Source organism: Plasmodium malariae, assembly GCF_900090045.1.
Source record: "Plasmodium malariae genome assembly, chromosome: 9".
Lineage (NCBI taxonomy): Eukaryota > Apicomplexa > Aconoidasida > Haemosporida > Plasmodiidae > Plasmodium > Plasmodium malariae.
Genome location: NC_041783.1, coordinates 1,677,246 through 1,701,010, shown reverse-complemented (window position 1 = coordinate 1,701,010; position 23,765 = coordinate 1,677,246). Strand labels below are relative to the sequence as shown.

General features: G+C 27.5%; 3 protein-coding genes across 3 annotated transcripts; 1 reads left to right on the top strand and 2 right to left on the bottom strand.

The window, feature by feature from the left end:
- Positions 1–903: 903 nt before the first annotated feature.
- On the top strand, positions 904–3,742 carry PmUG01_09045500 (conserved Plasmodium protein, unknown function; the record flags this gene model as incomplete). Its single annotated transcript, XM_029005160.1, has 5 exons — positions 904–2,149; positions 2,276–2,403; positions 2,564–2,687; positions 2,994–3,240; positions 3,346–3,742. 5 exons carry the CDS (start codon positions 904–906, stop codon positions 3,740–3,742), a joined length of 2,142 nt encoding a protein of 713 aa, XP_028861777.1.
- Positions 3,743–4,257: 515 nt separating this feature from the next.
- On the bottom strand, positions 4,258–6,006 carry PmUG01_09045400 (conserved Plasmodium protein, unknown function; the record flags this gene model as incomplete). Its single annotated transcript, XM_029005159.1, has 1 exon — positions 4,258–6,006. The coding sequence occupies one exon, from the start codon at positions 6,004–6,006 to the stop codon at positions 4,258–4,260; it is 1,749 nt and encodes a 582-aa protein (XP_028861776.1).
- Positions 6,007–7,704: 1,698 nt separating this feature from the next.
- On the bottom strand, positions 7,705–19,020 carry PmUG01_09045300 (conserved Plasmodium protein, unknown function; the record flags this gene model as incomplete). The annotated part of the gene is made up of 2 exons (XM_029005158.1): positions 7,705–18,479; positions 18,849–19,020. The coding sequence occupies 2 exons, from the start codon at positions 19,018–19,020 to the stop codon at positions 7,705–7,707; spliced, it is 10,947 nt and encodes a 3,648-aa protein (XP_028861775.1).
- Positions 19,021–23,765: the final 4,745 nt, after the last annotated feature.

Genomic DNA, 23,765 nt, shown 5'->3' with positions numbered 1-23,765 from the left:
CCCCCTTAAAAATGCAATTTATTCTATAGCATATAATTACAAGTGGTCAACTATTATAAATATGTAATCATTATAAACATAATTCACAAATGTCTGTATATGTTCAACCTACATAACCCCCAACAACGAAAATGTTACTGAAGGGGAAACATGGCTAAAATGTATAGCGAAAAAGTGCGGCCTAAAAGTATTGCTAAAAGGAAGAGCTATAACTCTAATTAAAAGGTGTACACATACGTACGTACGAACGGCGATGAAATTAAAAAAAGAAGTATATACGTATTATGCTTTATAGTTGGTAAAAATCCATTCCTGTTTTCATTTGCACCAAAAAGCACATGAAGAATAACTTTCCGTTCATAAAAAAAAAGATATATTTGAAAAAGACGTTTGTTTAGGAGAAATGAACAACTTTCTTTTTCTTTATCTTTGTCTTTTTCCTTTCCTTTCTTTTTTTCTTTTCTTTTTAATGTTATTCTACATGAATATGTTTGTGTATATAAATATATATATATATATATATATATATGCATATAACATGTATATTTATACATACAAAATTATCATACGAGCATTTCAGCTAAATTTTTCCCACCTTCACATTTGAATCATCGTTATTATCTGTTTACGCCGTACAACACAACAAAATACACATTTTTGAATATATATGTAATAAAAAAAAAAAAAATGTATTTGTAAAATAGTAGAAATTTTAAGCTTATAAATGAGTTATCACTTATATAGTTTTTACTGTAAAGTGAAAATATATAGCTGCTTTTGTTTTTGTTTTTGTTTTTTTTTTTTTTTTTTTTTTTTTTTTTTTTTTTTGTGTTTTTGTGTAACTTTTTAGGGAATTTATAAAAAACCAAAATATAATAAAATGCAACACACTGTTGAATTAAAATGAAATTAAAAATTATTTTTGCTCTTTTCAAAATAATTATTTTTAAAAATATGTTCAATTTGTTTGATAATACAATTATTATATCTACAAATTCTTATAAAGAAGTGAAAAATAAATTACCAAATAAAATAAACTCAGTGATACTTCAAAATAATCCAGATAATTTATTTTCTATAAATCATTCAGATATTTCATTTCAAAAAAAAAATTTTAAGTCATTTTTGGAATTAAATGTAAAACATTACAATAGAACAGATGAAGACGATGATGAATCTGATGATGAGGGTGATGAAAATTCCCTTTCATCTACAGACTCATACAGCAATGACAATAATGATGATAATGATGAAAATGAAAATCTTTTTACTAGGACAAACAAAAGGTTTTCAAAATATAATTTTTTAAGAAATTTGAAAAAACACAACTACAATCAAGAGGATAACTCAAAAATGGACGAAAATGACGATAATAATGAACATGAAAAGAAAAAGAAAAAGAAACATGGACATCATAAGAACATCCCCCAAGGAATCATCTCAAATAATGGAGGAATGAACAATAATGGAGGAATGAACAGTAATGGGGGCATGAACAATAATGTAGGAATGAACAATAATGGAGGAATGAACAATAATGGAGGAATGAACAATAATGGAGGAATGAACAATAATCAGAATATATACAACAATACGGGGGTAAACAATAATGGAAATATAAACAATAACAATAGTAACAATATAAATAGTAATATCGGTATGAATAACAGTAACAGTATGAATAGCAATGTAAATGCTAATAATGTTAATAGCAACAATAACTTGGGCACGACAGCCGCTGTTATTGCAGGGGCTGTTAACAACGGAAATAATGCAAATATTGTAAATAATACAAATGATGCAAATAGCGCAAGTATTGCAAGTACCGCAAGTATTGCAAATAACACAAATACTGCAAATAACACAAATGCTGCAAATAACACAAATTCTGCAAATAACACAAATACTGCAAATAACACAAATACTGCAAATAACACAAATACTGCAAATAACACAAATACTGCAAATATTCCAAATGGAAATACCGCAATAGGTGGTGTTACTCCTGTTCCTGTAGAGAATAATAGTACATCCGTCTTTTTAAAATTAATGGAAAATAATAATATATTTAACACAAGTGAAATGATATGTACTTCAATTAAATGCAATAGTTTAACTAATGACGCAAACGGAAAAATTCCTCTAACAGGTATAATATGCATATAAATACATATGTATGCGTATGTATATATGCACACACATATATATATACATGCATACACGCAACGCGCATTTTGTTTGAAACATTTATGTTCATAATTTTCTTGTTTTATAGATTGCACAAACATAACATACTGCGGAAACTGCGCAATTTCCACGAGTCCCAAAGATCAGTGTAGCACCATGAAAAATTTAAACACAGAAAACATGCTTGTGTCATCAGGTTTTGTCGACCCCACAAATGTTAAAAAGAAAAAAGAAAATTTATTAAATATTGCGATATATTTGAAAAAGTAACTAGCTTTTTTAAATTTTTTAGTATCACATTTACTAGAACAATATTTTTTTTAATTTTTATGATTGCATATACATTTTTTTTTTTTTTTTTTTTTTGTTTTTGTAGCTTATAAATAAAAATAATTTAATAAATATCCCGTTCCTCTGGGACAAGCCTTTGTTTGACTTCTCTAAATGCTTGCCTGATATAAATAAATACAAATTGGCATCAAAGAATTTGCAAAATAAAGGTTTTTTAACATATTAAAATGTTTCTTCATAGTTACATTTAATTAATTTTCACATTGAAAGCAACTATTTCTTTTAGTTGGCCGAGTGAATTTTATATGCGTACATGTAATTGTACATGTGTCTACACATACATATGCATATCTATATACATTTATTTATTTGTATATTTGTTTTATTTTTATTTTTATTTTTATATTTATTTATTATTTTTATTTTTTTATTTGTTTGTTTGTTTGTTTGTTTGTTTGTTTGTTTGTTTGTTTGTTTGTTTTATTTATTATATTTTATTTTTTTATTTTGGTTAGATAAAACTGAGCTGTACAAGCACTTATTCAGGTTGGCTAATCTTTATGTTTATATGACGAAAATTGTAGAAGACAACAACGTTAATGGGTTGAGTATATCTGTTAATGTAAACAACATTAACATCGCATCACTAAAACAAAATGAACAGTTAGCAAATGAAACGAATTCCCCATTAACATGCCCCTTGAACGTAGCTAATGTAAAAGCATTTAATATGCACCCAACACAATCCCTTGCCTTCTACCAGTAATATATAATTACATGAATCAATTTTAAACATGAATAGAAATACAAAGGTTAACTTTTGAGTAAATAAAAATATAACGATATATATTTTTTTCTTATTTTTAGGCGTCTTTTTATTCCGGAAAACAATAACATAATAGATAGTAAAAATCTAAGTGTTCAAATAACAAGTGAGCAAGGTTACAACGTAGGAAATTATTTTTTTTATGCAAAAATTGATTGTCCTAAAACAGATCCTCTTGTAGAAAATGAATTGAAACCTGCACAAACAACTCAAATTAATTTACTACAAAATATTGAAAACAGTCAACAAACGAACGAAAGTAACAAACAAAATACACAAAATATTAGCAGTACCGCAAATAAAGTTGGAACTTTTCAATCATTAAAAAATAGTACTGCTCGAAATGATTTTAAAGCAAGAGGAAATTCTTTTAAAAATACACAAAATTCTTTTCTATTTTTCTTATCCATAATTATATATTTTGCTTTTGTAAGTTAGCTTTAATTTTATTCAAATTGACGCAATTTTAATTTTTTATTTTAATTTTATCTTCAATTTTAATTTCAATTTTAATTTCAATTTTAATTTCAATTTTAATTTCAATTTTAATTTCAATTTTAATTTCAATTTTAATTTCAATTTTAATTCCAATTTTAATACCAATTTTAATTCCGATTTTAATTCCAACTTTAATCCCAATTTTAATCCCAATTTTATCTTCAATTTTAATTCCAATTTTAATTCCAATTTTATCTTCAATTTTAATTCCAGTTTCAATTTCTATTTAAACTTCATTTTTTTTTTTTTGTAAATCTTTACTTTTTAAAAATATTTTTAAGAATTCTATTCAGCATTCAAAATTAATTTTTAGTTACACAAAAAAAGGCGAATTAAACGCATTTTATGAAGACATACGTGCGCAGCAAGGGTCGTGTGTATACACACATATATATACATACGTACATATACACATATACATATATGCATATTCATAAGTACGCGCACGTAATGCTCTACTTTTCCTCTGACAGAAGGCCCTTTTGGATTAATAAAGATATTTGACTCGTATAAATTTCAGTTAAGTTATCAAAATTTTGCATATCCTTGTTAAAATCTTTAATTAACGACTCCTCATATGGAGAAGCCCAGACGCTATTTCTTTCTGCATAACTTTTAATCAACTTACTTATTCGATCATGCTTCATTTGCAGTTTCTTCAGTTCATCGAAATTTAATTTACTTCCATACATAACTTTTAATTCATCCTTATTTTTGCTGCTAAAATATTCGTTAAGAATATTTGAAGTAGAAGAAATGTCTTTTTGAATTTTTAGTAATTCTTCTATATATTTTTTGGTTTTATGAACAATAGAAATATTTTCAGCAACATTATTTTTGCTCATTGTAGGATACTCAATATTGTTTATCATCCCCTCTAAATTAGTAATATCATCATTCACCTTATTTAATTGTAACACCATGTAATCATTGGAAAAAACTTTTTTAATTTTATTTTCTTCTTTTAGCTTTTCTAAATTGTTGAATAAATTGTTAATTTGCATATCATATTTTTCATATTCCTCTTTTAACAGTTGAAAAAGGTTTTCAACTATTTTATATAATTTGTTCATGAATTTAGCCTTTTTTGTATCTACTTTTAATTTTCTTTTTTTCTTTAAATAATAGTTTTTTTTCTCTTTAAGAAGGTTTACATAATTACTGATATTGTTACACAACTGATCATATGTCTTATTTTCATCCTTTGAACTTAATAAATATGGTAATATAATATCTGAACATGTGTATATGTAATTCATATCATTCTGTTTTTCAATTTTATAACGACAAAAATATTCACTTCTTTCTGTTGTGCAAAAATCAGTATCTTTTTTTTTATTGCTAAATATACTTTTCTCAACTATTGAACAATTATTATATATATTAACCATATTTAAACAATCTTCCATTTGTTCATTTTTAAAATCAAAAGTTTTAATTATAATTTTTTTATAATTTTCCCCATAAACGGATTTTGTTATGTTATAATCTTCTACACTTTTTCTTTCGTAAGAGCTTTCACAAAAAAGCGCTCCATCCAGAATAACATTTTTTTCCTTATCGAAGGATGCACAGTGCACTAAGGGATCCCTACTGATTTTTTGTCTGCACCGTTTTAGTAAGGAAGTGAACAGAGTCTTGGTGCTGTTGCATTTTTCTGCTCGGAGTCTGTCCTTATTTTGTTCGTTTTTGCCATTTTGCTCAAGTTTTCCATTTTGTTCGTTTTTATTATTTTTCTCCCTTTTTTCATTTTTTTTATCCATATCCTTTTCCTCTTCCGAAATGATTAAATTGGCTTCTCTGGTATTTTCGTATGAGTTATCCCTCAACTCGTCTTCATCATTCGTGTTATCCAGTTCATCAGAGGTATTCTCTACTTTCAAGTATTTTAGCTTGCACAAAAGTTTTTGAATTGCTTTATAACAATTATGATCATTAAGTTTGTATGCCTCTAAAACAGAGTTCCCTATTTCTTTATAAATTAAGCATTTTTTATTGTAGCTATAATCTTTTAGTACGTCTTCATAATAAGTTATAGCGTTACTAACTTCTAAGCATGTATCAATTAAATGCTCACTAGTATTACTGATCGCATTTCTGTTAAGATTATTCTGAACTATGACTTGACCCTTACATAATTTACTTAAAAAAAAAAAATATTCAAAAATGCAAAAAAGAAAATTAATCACTTGCAGCTGCTTCATAATTACAGACACAAACAAAATATGAACAAACGTAGGAATGGAATATATGCATACATGTCACCATATATATATATATATGTATATATATATATGTATATATGCGATACGCGTAAAAAGGACTAACAATGAAACATTTTAATATTGTCAGTGCTTTACTTGTTTGTAGTGTTCTTAAGATAATTAAAACAAGACAGAATAAATGGAGAGACAAAATACCAATACAAACGTTTATTAGTGCAGGAAAAGTACAGGTGATATTTGCTCATACATATACCCACGTGTACCTACTTATACATACACTTATATATTTATGTGTTGTAGAATGTGCACACAATAAGAACAAAGACAAAATAGCTTAATCCTTTGAAGATCCTACACAAGAGCTAAATAATTTATTTTTAAAAATATAGGCGTGCGTATAATTTTTATATTAGCACGGTATAAGAATATTTTAACTTTTTGTTGTTTTTATTTTTTATATTGTAAAAATAATTTAATTGCATTAATGGCACTAATTATGTCTCTTAATTCTGGAAAGGTGCAGGTACGTTAATAAGATTGGGTATATCTATATAAGCAATTTCAATATTCCTTAACTTTTTTCAGTGTACATACAAAAAAAAAAAAAAAAAAAAAAAAAAAGAATAATAAAATTAAAAAAAAAATCTAAGTTGATGGAGAAAGAAAATACGAAAAAAAAGATCTGATTTAAGGTAATACAATTTTAAACCATATAACCGGAGAGGAATGGGAAAAGAGAAAATTCTAATTTTTGAAACTTCATAAAAAAAAAGGGGTTGTGCGCTTATAAATTATTACTATATATACTCCTCTTTTTCCGTAAGCTTACACGCGTGTATATATATATATATATATATATATATATATATATATACATACATGCCCGCATTCATACTTGAACATATACGTACTGTTAAGTAAAGGTAAAGGATAACGCAAATGTTTCAACAAAAAAAGTTCATAACAACATATTACAGAAGACAGAAAATTTTTTTTATTATACTTATACATATATATATATATATTTTCACTTATACTTTTATTTCACGTATAACTTTAAAAATATTAGAAACAAAGACATATAATATGGGAAGGGGTAAAAAAGGGATGGACGATAAGTTAATTAAAAAAAAAGAGAAAAAAGGGATAAGTATTAAAAAAAAAAAAGATAAAAACCAATATTTCTCACAAAAAAAAATGTAAAATAGGGTACATAAAAAAGTGCATATTTAAAGAGAAATGTCCAAAAAAAAGGCGTTTGTACAAAAAATTAAAAAAAGGAAAAAAATTTTAAAAATAAAAACATCAAAAAAATAAAAAACGTAGAAAATACCAAAAACATCAAAAACATAAAAATGATCGAAAATTGTACAAAATAACAAAAAGTTATCACAAATTAGGACAAATGATCGCAGTGTTTATATATAAAGTAGAGCTCACATATGTATACATGCAAGTATATGTGCGTGCATATATACATATATGCAGATAATTTCCCTACACGCATAAGGGCTAATGTTCTGGCATGTTAATATTCTATATGATCATTGTCACCAGTAAAGCTGTGAAGAGAAATGCTAATTTATATATGCATGTACACCTAAGTACAAGCAGACATCTATATATAATTGTGTATGTGTATGCATGTATGTAGGTATATCTACACACATGCGCTCCCTAGTTTTTGTAATATTCTACATAATAAAAGGGAACGGCATAGGACAGGTTAAAAAGTATTACGGTGTTATTTTCAAAAGACATCGAGTCGTAATTATTGTAATATTTGTGTAATTCATTATCCCTCGTTTTCATAAAACTACTAAAGGACAATTTGTTGTACTTGAACGATTTTCCTTTATGTAAGGCTACAATTATTAGTCTGTAACAGCCTCTGTGTACTTCACTGCCATTTGTGTTATCATTAGGAATATCATTCGGGTTATTATTAGCATTTGTGCTAATGTTCCCACTATTATTCGCGTTAGTCCCACTAATGAATGAGTCATAAAAATTAGAGGCGTCATTTATAAACTTAAAAAAAATTGCGAAATTTTTTACATTAGGAGAATTTTTTTCAAAAATTTTTTTATTGCAATCAAAACCATTTGAATCGCTAAAAATTTTGTCCATTAAATTAAAGGTCGAAATGAAGAAGTATAAATTATTTTGATCTAATTCATAATTACTTTTTTTCATTAATGGGATTATATTTTTTATATTAATTTTTTTATCTATTAAGGATAAGAAATGATCCAAGAAATATTTAGTTGAAGTCTTCAATATTCTTTTTTCATTCAAGTGGTATACATTGTTGTTATAGTTATTCTGCTCAATGAAAATTCTATTTATTAAATTTGTTTCATAATTATTATTAATATATAAACACATAGTAGAATTTTCATAAATTTTATATGTATCCTTAAATTTATTTTTTATATGTCGATAAAATTTATAGCAGTCAAAAGCATAAAATAATAAGTTGTTATAAGCCAAATGAAACATGTCATAATAATCCTTTTCTTGAAATAAAGAAACTTTATGTGTTTGTCTTTTCTGTTCTATATTGTAAATATTAAACATAATAAAATTATGTGTCCTAGTACTGTCTTTATAAAACAAAGAGGTAAAAAATTTATTAAATAAATATAATCTATTCGATTTGCAAATAACTGAATCATCGATATTCTCATAATTTAAATTCTTTAACACTAAGTTAAAACTTGTGCATAATTCTTTATTTATAGTGAAGTTATTTATGTTCCTTTTCCTTTGATCTATTGACTCCTCTCTTTGTTTTTCACTAAAATGGTTTTTATTATTTTCCAAAGCCTTATCGATATCGTTTACTCCATTTTTTGAAAAACCTTTCGTTAGAATTTTTCCCTTTTCGTATGTGCCTTTTTCGTTGACGTTCTTTTCGTACGTATCCTTTTCTTTCGTTCCTTTATCCTCTTTGCATCCATTATTGGGTGTAGTACTACCATCGCTACCAAATTTCGTCTCCTTGCTTTCCTTATCAATAGATCTTCCATCCTTTGAGTAGGCATCTAATGCTACATCCTTCCTTCCCTCATCTACTTTATTTTCTTCTTTCAAAAATGTTAAGCATTTTTTACTCTGATGTTTAGATGACATATTATCACCCTTTATACATGATTCATTATTATTCCTTTTTTCTGTCTCTTTGTCTATATTTTCATTTTCATTCTCATTCAACTCCTTTTTCTTTTTTTTAGTTAACTTGTGTTTTACGTCCTTCAAGTCGTTCTGTATATTCATCATAACATCCATTATTTTGCTGAGCACTTGTGTATTTTTCTCTTTCCCCAAGGTGTCCAAATGTTCACGACACATATCATACAAAATTTCATTATTATTGCTGCTCACACTAACACTGCTGATATTACTGCTTCTGTTCTTGCTTCTATTATTCCCTCTACTATTTCCTCTGCTGCTACTAATTTGTTCAGTGTTATTCTCCCTTTTGTCAAAATTAGCATGCCCATTTCTTCCTTCATTACCCCACACGTAACTTTGAACATCTGCATGACGATATACCACTGCATTATTGTAGGTCCCAATGTAATTTGTATTCCTGCCTATTCTAGCTCCATCAGAGTGCATAATACAGCAATTGTCGTAATTTTCATTGTGTATATCACTAGTGAATTTATAATTTTCATAATTCGTATTAGCTTTTCTAAAAGGAGTGTCATAATTAACATCATTTGAGTAGTTCCTCCTCTTAGCATTTTCACTTATTCTTTTGTCTATCCCTTTATCATAATTAATTTTTTGTTCATATTTATATTTCGTATCATATATAAAAGGAGGTGGAAACGCATTTACATTATTATCATTATTACTACTACTACGTTTATAAGGTGGACTATCTTTTCCATCATTTTCTCTATGATATTCGCGAAATTTACTTCCCTGGGATGTATATCTATTTTGATTATATTCTACTTCTTCGACCTCTTGATGATAATTTGCATGGTCATATAAATTGTCGTTTCCTTTTATTCTGAATTGTTCATGAGCATTTGTATTCTCATTTGCGTTCCCATTCTCATTCCCATTCATGTTCGCTTCGTTCCCATAACCATTCAGATAGTTCATATTAATTAGATCAACAATGTTACTATTATAATACGTATTGTCCTTATTAGTACCGCATTGTATATTTTCATTTTTGAGAAGAAAACTATCGTTATATTTTTCCCTTTTGTTTTCATTCCCCTTTTCTAGGTAGGAGGACGTGTGAGCTCTTAGATACTGCTCCTTTGAAAGATTACCCGTTGGAAGTTCTATATTGGAATGTTTCTTATCCTTATGAAAATAATTCTCCAAAGTACCTACACTCGTTTTGGATTTTTCGACTATTTTTCTTTTTTCAGCTGAAATGAAGGAATTTGTATCCTCATATTTTTCATTCGGTTCATAATTCTTATGCACAACATAGGTTTCCTTTTTTTTCATATAATCATTTGCATCATTGTCATTATAACGGTACTCATAATTTTGATCGCAGTCGTAATAGTGATACTGATGCTGATGATGATCATAATCGTAATAATAATTTTGTTTCGCTGTATGGTCAAAATTATTATGAATATGGTCATAAAATATTTTATTCCCTTCATTATAATATTTCGAATTTATTTTATTATTATACATTGGCACGTCATAGATCTGATCATCCTTGTTTTTCCTATTTCTACTAAAATTATCATACATAACAACATCATTAATATTCCCCTTTATGCCACGTTTATAATATTCTTCTTCGCCTTTATATCTCTTCTTATTCTCTTTATATATTTTCTTCTTATTATATGGTTCCATCAATATATCTTCCACAAAATAGTTCACCTCCTTATTATTGTACGGTACATTCCAAACATTCTGAGCAGTTGCTACGTCTGACTTTATTTCGTTATTTTCATTCCTCCAGAAAGAATCGTTTACACTCATTTGATCATTTGCCCTTTCGATTGTATTATCTTCTTTCTCGTATTTCAAAGTGGTATCATTCCCGCAACAGGATCTTTGTCTTTCTCTCTCTCTTTCTCTTTCGTTTTCTATCTCTCTTTCTCTTTCGTTTTCTATCTCTCTCTTTCTTTCGTTTTCTATCTCTCTCTTTCTTTCGTTTTCTATCTCTCTCTTTCTTTCGTTTTCTATCTCTCTCTTTCTTTCGTTTTCTATTTCTCTCTTTCTTTCGTTTTCTATCTCTCTCTCTCTTTTACTTTCATTCTCTCTTTCTATTTCTACTTCCTCTTCTCTGTTCAAATTAACGGTATACGAATGGCCCAGATAAATATTTTCTCTACCTCTCTCTTCATGTGCATACATAGTGCGACTTCTGTAATGGCTGTTATTATTAACACCATTTTCTATATATACATTATTATCTCCTGTTATTTTTTGGTTATTTTTATTCATCATCAAATTCTTTCCTTTGTTTTTTTCCTTTTCATTATGCATAATATCATATATGTTCTTTTTTCCATCCTCAGAGTTAGGTACCTTTGATTTTATTTCCTTTTCATTAATATTATTTGTGTCATTTGTTGAATATTTATTTAATGCATTCCCATTCTTATGGTTCATTTTTTCACTTAATTCGATGGAATTCTTTCTGTAGTCACCATTTTTATTATTCGTTGTAATAGAATTATCATTATTATTATTATTACAATGGCTACTTTCATTTTTTTTTTCTCTTTTTTTTCTTATATCTTGTTCGTTGTAATTATTCTCATTATGTTGTTTATTTTCCAAATACACATTTCTTGTGTAATAATTTTTTTCCATGTTTTCATTCATTTCTGGACTATCTATTTCACAACTGTATTCACCTCTGTTATAGTACACCATATCTATTCTTTTGCTTTTACTTCTTTCATCATCATCATCATCATAAAACTCTTTATTTAATACCTTATCATTCTCGTAAATGTTAGAGGAGTAGTTTCCAAATATGTTCTCCTTATTACACGCATCACTAGCACCATCTGCGTTTGCATAAGTCAATCCATAATTTACGTTCTTGGAATTGTTTCTATGATTACCATTAATATTGTTCGTTTCAAGTCTATTGCTGATACTACTACCATAGTTGGTTTTACTTTCAAAGTTGGTTTTACTTTCATAGTTGGTTTTACTTTCAAAGTTGGTTTTACTTTCAAAGTTGGTTTTACTTTCAAAGTTGGTTTTACTTTCAAAGTTGGTTTTACTTCCATAGTTGGTTTTACTTCCATAGTTGGTTTTACTTCCATAGTTGGTTTTACTTCCATAGTTGGAGTCATTTCTATAATTTCCTTCACAGAGAATATCAGTCTTTATATTTTGCTCGTCGTACTCTTTCCCTCCTTCATGTACCGCTCTACTGCCATAGGCATCATCAATTGTTTTAAAACTCTGACTTGTTTTCCTATTTGAATAATTTCCATCCACCTTATTGCAGTTGCTGTCAATGCACGTCCAACTCTTTAGGTAACTACTTTCATGGTGATCATATTTCTTCTCGCTTCCATCGATTAAATAATCGCTATCGGATTTTGCTTCTCCCCTCTTTTCTCGACTTGTATCACCCGTATCAACACCAGTGCCTTTCCCATTTGAGGTGCCATAACTGTTTCGTCTGAATTCTTCCACTTTGTAATTTATTGAGTCTTTACAATTTTCTTCTAATGGGGCAAAAGTATAGATATGCTTAAACTTATTCGATATCCCTTCCTTACTCGCTTCACCATTCATTAGAAAAAAATTATTTTTTTCATCAATATATTCAAAAAATGAATTTTTGACATCACATGAACCATTTTTATTGTTATCATCATCACGTTGGTCCCTTTTGACAGGATTATTCATCTCATTGTTTCTATGTTTATTACATGAGGAACTGCACATTATTGCTTTTCTTTCATTACCTACATTTTTATTTCCGTCTGCATTGATATCCTCTCTGCTTTCAGGTGAATCCTTTTTTTCTCGCTGGTTATTACGTTTATACATTTTTTCGCATTTTTCAAAAGAGTAACTAGTGCTACATACTTCTAAAATATCGTTAGATAGCTCACTTGGAGTTTTTTTTTTTTTTTTATATGTCATATTATCTTTCCCTTCTTTTAAATCATCTTGAGCATTTGTATCCTCTGTATATAATTTATTCACAGCATTACACAAGCTGCTACTATGCATGTGCTTTTTTTGCTCTGTTTCGCATTCATTACTATCAATACGGCTATTTTTATTACCGTCATTATTTGCACAGACGATACTAAGGTTAGTACCTATATTGCACTCATTTTTTCCGTTCATTGTTACACTGTTACTGTTTCTAGTTAATAGTTTATCATATAAAATTTCATTTTTAATGTTTACTCCCTTTTCTCCTACTGACATAAGATTAGACACAGTAACATGGTCGCTCCTACTGTTCATGTTATCAAGCAAAGGCATATTATTTTCTAATTTATTCTGACTAACATCATTTTGATAACAAGAACTATTATTTATGCTCGAGTTAATAATGAAACTTTTAACATCATTCAAAGGTATAGTTTTGCAATAGTTTATATTATTCTTACTGCTATTGTTCTTGTTATCTTGTAGTGAACTTTCCACATTCATTACTTCTTCTTTTACATGTGACAACCTACATTCATCATCAAAATATGAACTGTGAATTGGTTTTGGAATTGTGGCATACTCTGATGAATTATGAATGTTATCAAAAAAAAAAACAGCAGAATTGTTGTTAATACCAAAATTTAAAATATCAGACATGCTGCTCATAGTACTTTGTTTAATTTCATTCCCGTTAGACTGATAGGACAAATAGATAAGATCCTCTTTGCTTTTGTTCTTCCATACTTGGCTAACCTTACGCCCCTCAAAGGGGTTCACCCCCTTTTCACTCTCGGCTAACTGCTTTTCACTTGCTGCTACCTCCTTTTTGCCTGCTGCCATTTCATTCTGAATAACGTCAAAATTCCTACCATGTGACAAATTCGAGTAAGACCGCCTTTGACATCCCCTTGATTTTATCGAAAACTGTGAAATGTTAATGTTGTCAGTACTGTCTTTGCAGTTATATGCATGCTCCTTAGTACTACTGCAATGCATGCTATTTTGATTTATACAACTACTGCTTCTTATATTACTATTTTTACTTACATAACTTGTCAAATTTTGATATGAAAATGAATTCTTATTCTTAGCACGTTCAGCAGTGTGTTCTTTGTAATTATTCCCCCCTTCGTCATTCCTCTCGTTGACGTTGTATGAAACGCTATGCTCCATTTCATTATTGTCTACATCGGAAATATCACGCCGTTCATACATTATATCATCACATACGCTAACATTTTCATTCTTTCCATTTCCATTTGAACAATTCGTTTCCTTATCCCCCTGCTTAGTAGCCACCTCCTCACTGTTACTACTTTTCATATATATTTCTCTTCTAAGAATAGCATTAATTTTAGCCGATCCATCATTACTCCCCTTTTTGCATGCACCTTCCATAGAATAGCACCTGTTATTGTTGTTATTTTGACTGATAGTGACCTTTCCACTAATATTGCATTCGTAATCCTTCTCATTGCTCCTATTCCGTACTTTCAACTTATGATCATTCGATGTGTTTGTCTTGTCAAAAATGCTCGTATTTGCCATAATGGCATTAACACTTAGTTGGTTACAGTCATTTTCACTTCTTTTCCTTTTTATACATTCTGATATACTATGATTAGTATCGACTACGCTGGATTTTTTCCTGTCAAAAATTTTATCATAATTCGGCGAATTTACCTGTACATCTAATGTTTTTTCCTGTATATTTGCTGTTTTTTCCTGATCGCAATTAATAATAGTATTATGTCTGCTTGAGCTATTTGTATAAGTATTCTCCTGCATGTGATCTAATTTGATATAATTTAAATCTTCCTTATGAATATCAGATATTTGTTGTAACTTATTCGTATATTTGTTGTTACTCAAAATTTCCTTGCCTTGGTCAGAAATTCCACTTGTATTTAACAAAGTTAAATTGCACGATTTTTTAAACTCACTTTTCATCATTTTGTCTTCATAATTATAAGTCTCAAAATTTGAGAAGTTATTTATGATATCTGTTTTGTTGGTAAATGATCGACTACTATTTGTTAGAAAAACATTATTTTCTCTTATCAGTACATCCGTTGGGTACTTGGACAATTGCTCAACAGAAAACGTTTCCGCTTTTCTATTTTTTGTATTATGAGAATAATCTTTTTGAAGACTCATGGTATTTTTCAACCATACATTTTTGTCCAACTGAGCTTCTAAAGTGCCCACATTATACTGTGCATTTTGTACGCCATTTTTATTGTTTTGTTGTTTTTCTGTTACTCCTTGTGTGTCTATTTCCTCTTCATTTTCCATTACTTCTTGTGAGTCTATTTCCTCTTTATTTTCCATTACTACTTGATTGTCTATTTCCTCTTCATTTTCCATTACTCCTTGTGTGTCTATTTCCTCTTTATTTTCCATTACTCCTTGTTTGTCCATTTCCTCTTCATTTTCCATTGCTTCTTGTTCTTCCATTTTCCCCTCTTGTTCGCTTAAGGAAGCATGAACAGGGATCCTCATTCTTTGCTCTTGTTCTGGCATGGAAAGCATAGATGTTTTTTTAAAATATAACTTGTGTTCGCTGTTATAAAATAGATTATCATCATTTTTCATTTGACTTGCATTATCATAATTGCATTTTTCTGTATTCCCATTTTGTTGATACATCTGTTTTGCTGCTATTTCGTTCAGTACTAAACTGTTACTAAACATGTTATTTCTTTTACTATTTGACAGTGTTGTTATATCTTCATTACAGCTAAATGAAATTTTGAAAATACTGTCCGTTTCACCAGTTTCTGACAAGAAGGAATGCCCATTTTTATATTCATTATTTCTGCTACTACTACTATGAAGACATAATGTCTTATCTCTTTCTAAATTATTTGAAGAAATAAAAATACTATCATCTAAAATAACATCATCGAGAAATTTATCCTCGTAATTATTTTTCATGTATAAATCCATGATATTACTGTTTAGACTCTCCAGTTTGTTCAAACTAAGATCATTCAACATCGAAATAGAATTTATCTTCTTGTAAATTTCATTCATATTTTTTCTATCGGTCTCATCATTAATTGGGTTCCTAGCCGCTGCTTCAATATCATTTACCATTTCTGCTTTAAAATTACATTTTTCTTTTTGAGATTCTATTAAAATTTTTTCCTTATTAAAATTTTTGAATATATTATTATCAAAATCAACGTTTGCCATTACATTTATATTTTTTTTATTGTTTTTTGCACAATCATCTTTTTTTACATTAGGACTGCTATTCAACTGCGCAAATGATACATTCAGGTCGGCGTTAGATTTAGCTGCCTCTCTTTTTGAAATTTGTCTATTCGGACTTAAATCAAATTTATTAAAACAATTTGCATTATCTTCATGTGCACTGATTTTATTATTATTGGTTATTATTACACTGGAGCTGTTCGAGTTTGGCTCATTTACTATTCCGTTGGTAGATGTGTTTATTCTTGCATTATTTTGAAGAGAATATACATGTTCTGGTAAGATATTTTCCATTATCACGTTTTTCTCAGAAATCAAGTACGTATGATTGTTTTGTAGGTCTCCAGAGTGGCTATGTTGTAAGCTATCTACATGCCTATTTTGTATGCTACTTCTGTGGCTGCTGCTTAAACTCCCCCTAAGACTGTTTCCTAATGTGTTCTTGTTACTATTAGCTAAATTGTTATTATTAACTTTAAGGCTGCTTCCGTAGTATCTACAACTATTATATCTATTATTGTCCAACGGAAAATTTACATCGGACTTTCTCTTCTTGATTAACGTTTTCTTCTCTGCTAAATTTTCCTTTTTCCCTGTCACTTTTTCATCATAATCATTATCATTATCGTCGTCCTTTATATAATTATCGCTATACATACTGCTTAAATGATTATGTTCACTTCCGTTACCCCTCCTATGTGTGTCCTTACTTAGTGTGTTACTTATATTACCGTTAAATGTAAAGGAGCTAATGGATGTGTTACTGTCGTCTAATACCAATTCGTTGATGTTGGAAAATTGGGAAAACCTGCTGATATTCAGACTGTTCATGTTATTACTGCTGTTAGCATTGTTATTACTGCTGTTAGCATTGTTATTACTGCTGTTAGCATTGTTATTACTGCTGTTAGCATTATTACTACTAGCGTTATTGCTACTAGCGTTATTGCTACTAGCGTTATTACTACTAGCGTTATTACTACTAGCGTTATTACTACTAGCGTTATTACTACCAACATTATTACTACCAACATTATTACTACCAACATTATTACTACTAATATTGTTACTACTACTAACATCGTTATTGTTACCATTACTTCTACGACCATTTGCGTATGCATTGCTGTATTTCTCATTTTCTCCGTAACAATCGAAGCTGAATTCCCTTTTGAAACCTTGAGCAGACGTTATCGGTATATCTAACGAGGTGTTAATCAAATAGTTATCTACCATACTTTTTTGCTCCGAAAAATTATATGGTATTACGTTAACCTCCTTTCTCTTGTTAGTAATGTTAACTTCACCATTCGTTATACTACCAATATCACTACGGCTGTTGTAATAACAGTAACTATTATCACTTTGATCATTCTCATTTGCATGTCTTCCTAAAAAATTATTTTTTCCAAGTGTGTTATCAAAGCTACTTGCTTCTTTCCTATAGTTATTTATTATCACAGACGGAGGTATATTTGTAAACTCAGCTACCCGTTCACCATAGGTGTATTTTTCATTTATATTTTTATTAGCATCTATATCACTTGTACTTTCATCATCTGATTCTAACAAAAGGTTTATATTCTTTTCTATTTTTTTCAATGAATTTGCTTTAGCAATATTTCTTAATAATTTCCTCTCTTTATTATTTTTGTCTGCTTTTTTTACACCTTTTTGAGCATACGTAGTTGTATTATTATGTATACTTTTCTCCCCATTATATAAATTGAATATTCCATGTTCACTCGTATTATGCTCTATATTTCTATTGTACATATATTCTTCATTTTTACTTGCTTTTTGTTCTCCACCTTTTTCTACATCATCCTTTTGTTTTTCATATTTTATGATAGTTTTCAACTTGGACAGACTATCACTTATGTTGTTGTAACGATTAATACTTTCGCTTCTACTCCAATTGCTTTTTATTTCGTCTACAAAGTTTGCATTATTATCACTACTCATTTTGCTACTATTGCTTTTTGGGGCTACCTCATAGGGATTAATGTTTTCGTCTCTTTCGTCTTTTTCGTCTCTTTCGTTTCTTTCGTCTTTTTCGTCTCTTTCGTCTTTTTCGTCTCTTTCGTCTTTTTCGTCTGTTTCGGTGTGTGTATTGATGTGTACATTTATATATATATATGTAAATACATAAGCTTATATGTACAAAATAACACACACACACACATATATATATATTATTTTAAAGTGGAAAAAAAAAGCATTTTCTCCTTCCTTCGCAAAGTATTATTTGCACTTAAAAATGAACATACAGACAATTAACGATTGCGTGAGTAGGTCTGCGAATGTGCATATATGTACATAAACATATATATATATATATATATATATATATGTGTACACATGGTATTCGCACCTGATGTATATGCTGCCTCTCCTATTTAAGCATATTACAATTTAATGCAAACACACACGCAATTTTTTTTTTTTTTTTTTTTTCCCCATACCGCTGTCTTTTTTTTCCTCATCTTCTTTTTTGCTTTTAAAAAATTTATCGCAAGTAATTAAGTTAGAGTTAGTAAAACTATTACTGTCATTAATTTTATTACAACTTAAATCACCTACTCGTTCTATTTCATCTGCTCTATCAAGAACATCATGATATTCACTATCCATCATTCTCTTTAATTTAACATCATTTAAATAATTATAAAGCAAACGAAGGGAAAAAAAAAAAAAAAAAAAAAAAAAAAATCGAACAGACAGACAGAAGGATAGACAGGTGAACAAACAAGCAAAATTAAAAATATTGCATTAATAATTAGGGAATACACATACCGTATTTTAAAACCAAAGCATTTTTTAAAAAAGCTCTATTATTTATATAATAAAATTTCAGAATTGTGAAATAATGTACTATCCGTTATTGTTCAAAATGTGTTTAAGTGTACGTATAAATATTACACAATTAAAAATTAAGCTTTTCATTTTTCAAAATACAAAAAAAATAAATACACGAAAAGTTGTCGAATTGTTAATAATATCACACATACGTTAAAAGATTAGTGAAATCGGAATTTTCGCAAACGTGTAATTTCCCTTTTTATTTTTATTTTTTCTTTATTTACTCGTGCTTTGTTTATTCGTGCTTTGTTTATTCGTGCTTTGTTTATTCGTGCTTTGTTTATTCGTGCTTTGTTTATTCGTGCTTTGTTTAATCCTGTTTTATTTATTCCTGTTTTGTTTGTTCCTTATATATTTTTACTTTATTATATTTGTTAAACTTGCGATTGTGATATTCACGGTTGGGCCATTTTTTATCCCTACGTTAGCTGCTCATAAATATTTTGCTCTATTTCATTCTTTTTTTTCTTTTTTTCTTTTTTTTATGAACGTACAAAAACGTAAAGAAGTGATAAGGTAATAATGAGTAGCCAAATAAAAAGGCGAATTTCAAATGAGTACTGATATGTATATACGTACACAAATAACTATAGATAAAAAGAAAAAAAAACAAAACAGAATAAAATAAAATACCGCCCTGTGCACATAATTGTATATAGTTCTTTTGTTACACCAGATATATGTATATGTACTTAAACATATATTATATATTCACGGCGCATATATATGAAAGTAATATGTATTCGAGCTTGCTATAATAGTACATAATTACTAAAAAAAAAAGAAATTCTTAAAAAGGCAATAATGCAGCAATCAATGAAACAATTAGAATTGTTACTCTTATCAGATAATAATTGTTGCTGCTGTATTTTATTTGGCATACATATATATACGTACAAAATATATATTTGTATATATGTATATATGTATTTATATATTTACTTATTTATGTTCGACGCTAAGGCCTTGAGTGACGTAATTTTCGTTTCTTATTTTCAGCATTCAAATGAAATTTTTCGAAAACAAGAAATACTATTTTATGTGTGTATAACATCTTCAGCGAAATTTCTTTTTTAATTACTCATGTAGTGTTATAAGTGTTAAATATACTTCTTTTAACTTATTATTACATGTAATGAATAACATAACATCGTATGCCATATCAGTTTTGCATATTTTTCTTTATATATAAAATTTATTATATTATATTTTTTTTTTTTTTTGATAAAAATTTAATTTATTATTTTTCATTAAAACTGAAAAGACAAAAATAGCGAAAACAGAGAAACGCGTATTTTTTTTTTTTTTTTTTTTTAATACTAATGTTAATATTAATATTACAATTAATATTATAATTAATATTACAATTGACATTTCCCTTAATATTATAATTAATATTACAATTAATATTATAATTAATGTTACTATTAATCGTCAAATATTTGCAGTACCAGAAACAGGTGGAATATTTACAATGCGTAAAGTGAGAGTAATACTTTGAATTGTTTTATAAATGTACTGTAACACTAAAGGGCTCGAAAGATTAAGAAAAATAAAAAGAAAAAAAAAAGAAATAAAATAAACAAAGCGTTCCTTTTACTTTTTAAAAGGTAAATATATTCTTCATAAAGCTACTTAGAATAGGCAGCTCTTATTTTTATAATTTTATTTAACCACACATGCAGGCAAAGGCGCATTTAATTGTGCGCACACACAAATGTACACACATATATGTATACGTAAAATAACAAAGTTATGGTAAGATGGTATTAGATGTATATAATTCATACTTTTCACTCTTATCTCTTATGCGATAACAAATTAGATAAAGCTCCCAGTAATTATACGTATCACCTAAAATAATGTTAAACATTATAAACAATAACAATAATTCATGTTGTAACGTTTGGAAAAAATATTATTTAAAAGATATAGAAGTGCGACAAAAAAAAAAAAAAGGAAAAAGAAAAAGAAAAATTAATTAAATAAACTTGTCTGATTCTATGTATTTGTTTTATAGTTGAGTTCTACTTTTCAAAATGACATAATTTTACAAATCTACATAACATTTCCCCCTTTTTTTAAATAAAAAAACAAAAGATACTTTTTGACAGACTATATATTCTTTTATTTTCCTAAAAAAAATTAAGGTCGTATTTTTACTTTTGTCTATTTAGGAATCTATATGACATATTCTTTTTCTTTTGATACGATTTTTCTTTTTTTTTAGTCATTAAGATATAAAATTTTCACAAAAACGGAATTTTAAATTTCCTCATGAGAATAAATAAAATGTTATAAGGTTATGCAAAAGGCATGGGAAAATCTTTTTAAAGATTTACAATTATTTGTGATAGCTCAATTTTTCTCTCTGTTTATTTTTATGGGCACAGTATGCTTTCTTTTTCTCTTTTTGCGTTGTTAATGATTGTAATAACCAGAGTGATATACAAATTTACACGCTTCGTTGAAAAATAACAACAGATTAAATGACTATTTCGTGCTACTTTCAAAAAAGAATAACAAATAAAAAAACGTACTTAAGTACGGACACACACATGTTAAGGTATATGTGTATGTACTCGTATATGTACACGTATATGTATTCGTATTTGTATTTTTTTTTTTTTTTCAAAAGCCTTATATCATATGAAAATACGGAATATGCCACATTTTACATGTATGATAACAATTATTTTTGCATAACAAAAAATACAAATTCTTCTGGAAAAAATGAAAAATAATAATTTCATAATAGGTGTGAAGTCATGCAAGTTAAAAGGAAAAATAATAAAAAAAAAAAAAAATACGATAGCACAAAGAAAAGAAACAAAACACAAAAATTAGTTCCTCAGAATTGACAAAATTTGAATGTTGTACACAATCTTTAAAATCAAACTAAGTGAAAAAACGAAAAATAAAAAAAAGTCCATACATCCAGATTATTCAAGTATAATAAAAATGGCTATTTTAACAAGACGCGAAAATGAAAATTCTCGTTTAAACTGAAACCTTAAATTATTGAAAAATGAGGAGAAAATAAACAATTTAAATTAATACATATAAGTACACCAAAGGATTAACAAAATATGAAACAAACTGACGAATACACAGACAGACATGCCAGAAAGTAATGTGGGTCTTATTTAAAAACCTAAAAGGGGTTAAAACTACCTTAAAAGAGCTGTTAAAGGGAACCCCCACGTTCTAATAATTTACTCAACATATAATGTGTAATTTGTGTAGGGAATAATATCCCATATTCTTAATCTTTTCTAAATACACACAAATATATATATATATACATATCATTTATATATATATATATACATATCATTTATATATATATATATATATATACATATATCGTTTATATACATCGTTTATATATATATATATATCGTTTAAAATAGCAAAAAATTAAACAAAAAAAAAAAAAAAACAGAAACATATATAATATTTTGTATATCATACTATTAATTGTATTTTAATTATACTGTTATATTTCGCACTCTCTTTTTAATAATCGCCATTTTTTCATTACCAAATACGTGATAGTACAAAAGTATTAAATACTAAAAAGTAAATTTTATTGTATACATATTTTTTAGATTTCTTTTATTGCACTTTTTTTTAGTGTTATAAAGTAATTAATAAAAAAAAAATATATTAATAAATATGCAAAGTATGATAGGCACATATACAATAATAATTATGCATAAGTAGTACGCAATGATAAGTATGTAATCAGTAGTATGCAATGATAAGTATGTATTAAAAAAATAAATAAAAAAAAAAAAAAAAGGCTTTGAAGTTATAAAGGAAAAAAAGAGAAAAAAAGAAAGAAAGAAAGAAAAAATGAGAGAAAGAAAGAAAACAAAGTGAAATTACGAAAATTTGTCGATGTAATAAAAGCAAAATGAGCAAGATAAAAATAAATGTAATTGTATTTTAAACAAATACAATTCTTTTAATTTATTTTTATAGCGTTCAATTTTGTTACATATATATATATATAATTAATGGCATACAAGCCAGATCATGTAAACACGTATAACAAAAGTGTATATGTAAATATTTACATGTTTGCTATATATGTAAATTTTTATATGTTTACTATATATGTAAACATTTATATGTGTACATGTATATGTAAACGTGTTTGTGTAAATATGTATATGTAAACGGGTATATATATATATATTTATAACTCATATTTGTAAAATTGTATATATGATACACATATTTGTTTATTATATATAAACATTCATTATACGTTCACACCACTGTTTCATATATTTTTCCGTATTATTCAGTGTTAGGTTCAGTTTAGATAAGTTCATATACATGCTATAAATTTTTTCATTTATTTTTGTTATAATATAAAAGATAATGCAAGTGATATATGATATATGTATGAATATTCATTATAGAATTCCTAAAATATAACGCACATTTACAAAAATATTATAATAAAACTGGATTAAGAAAGATTATATATATTGTAAATAAAATTAAAA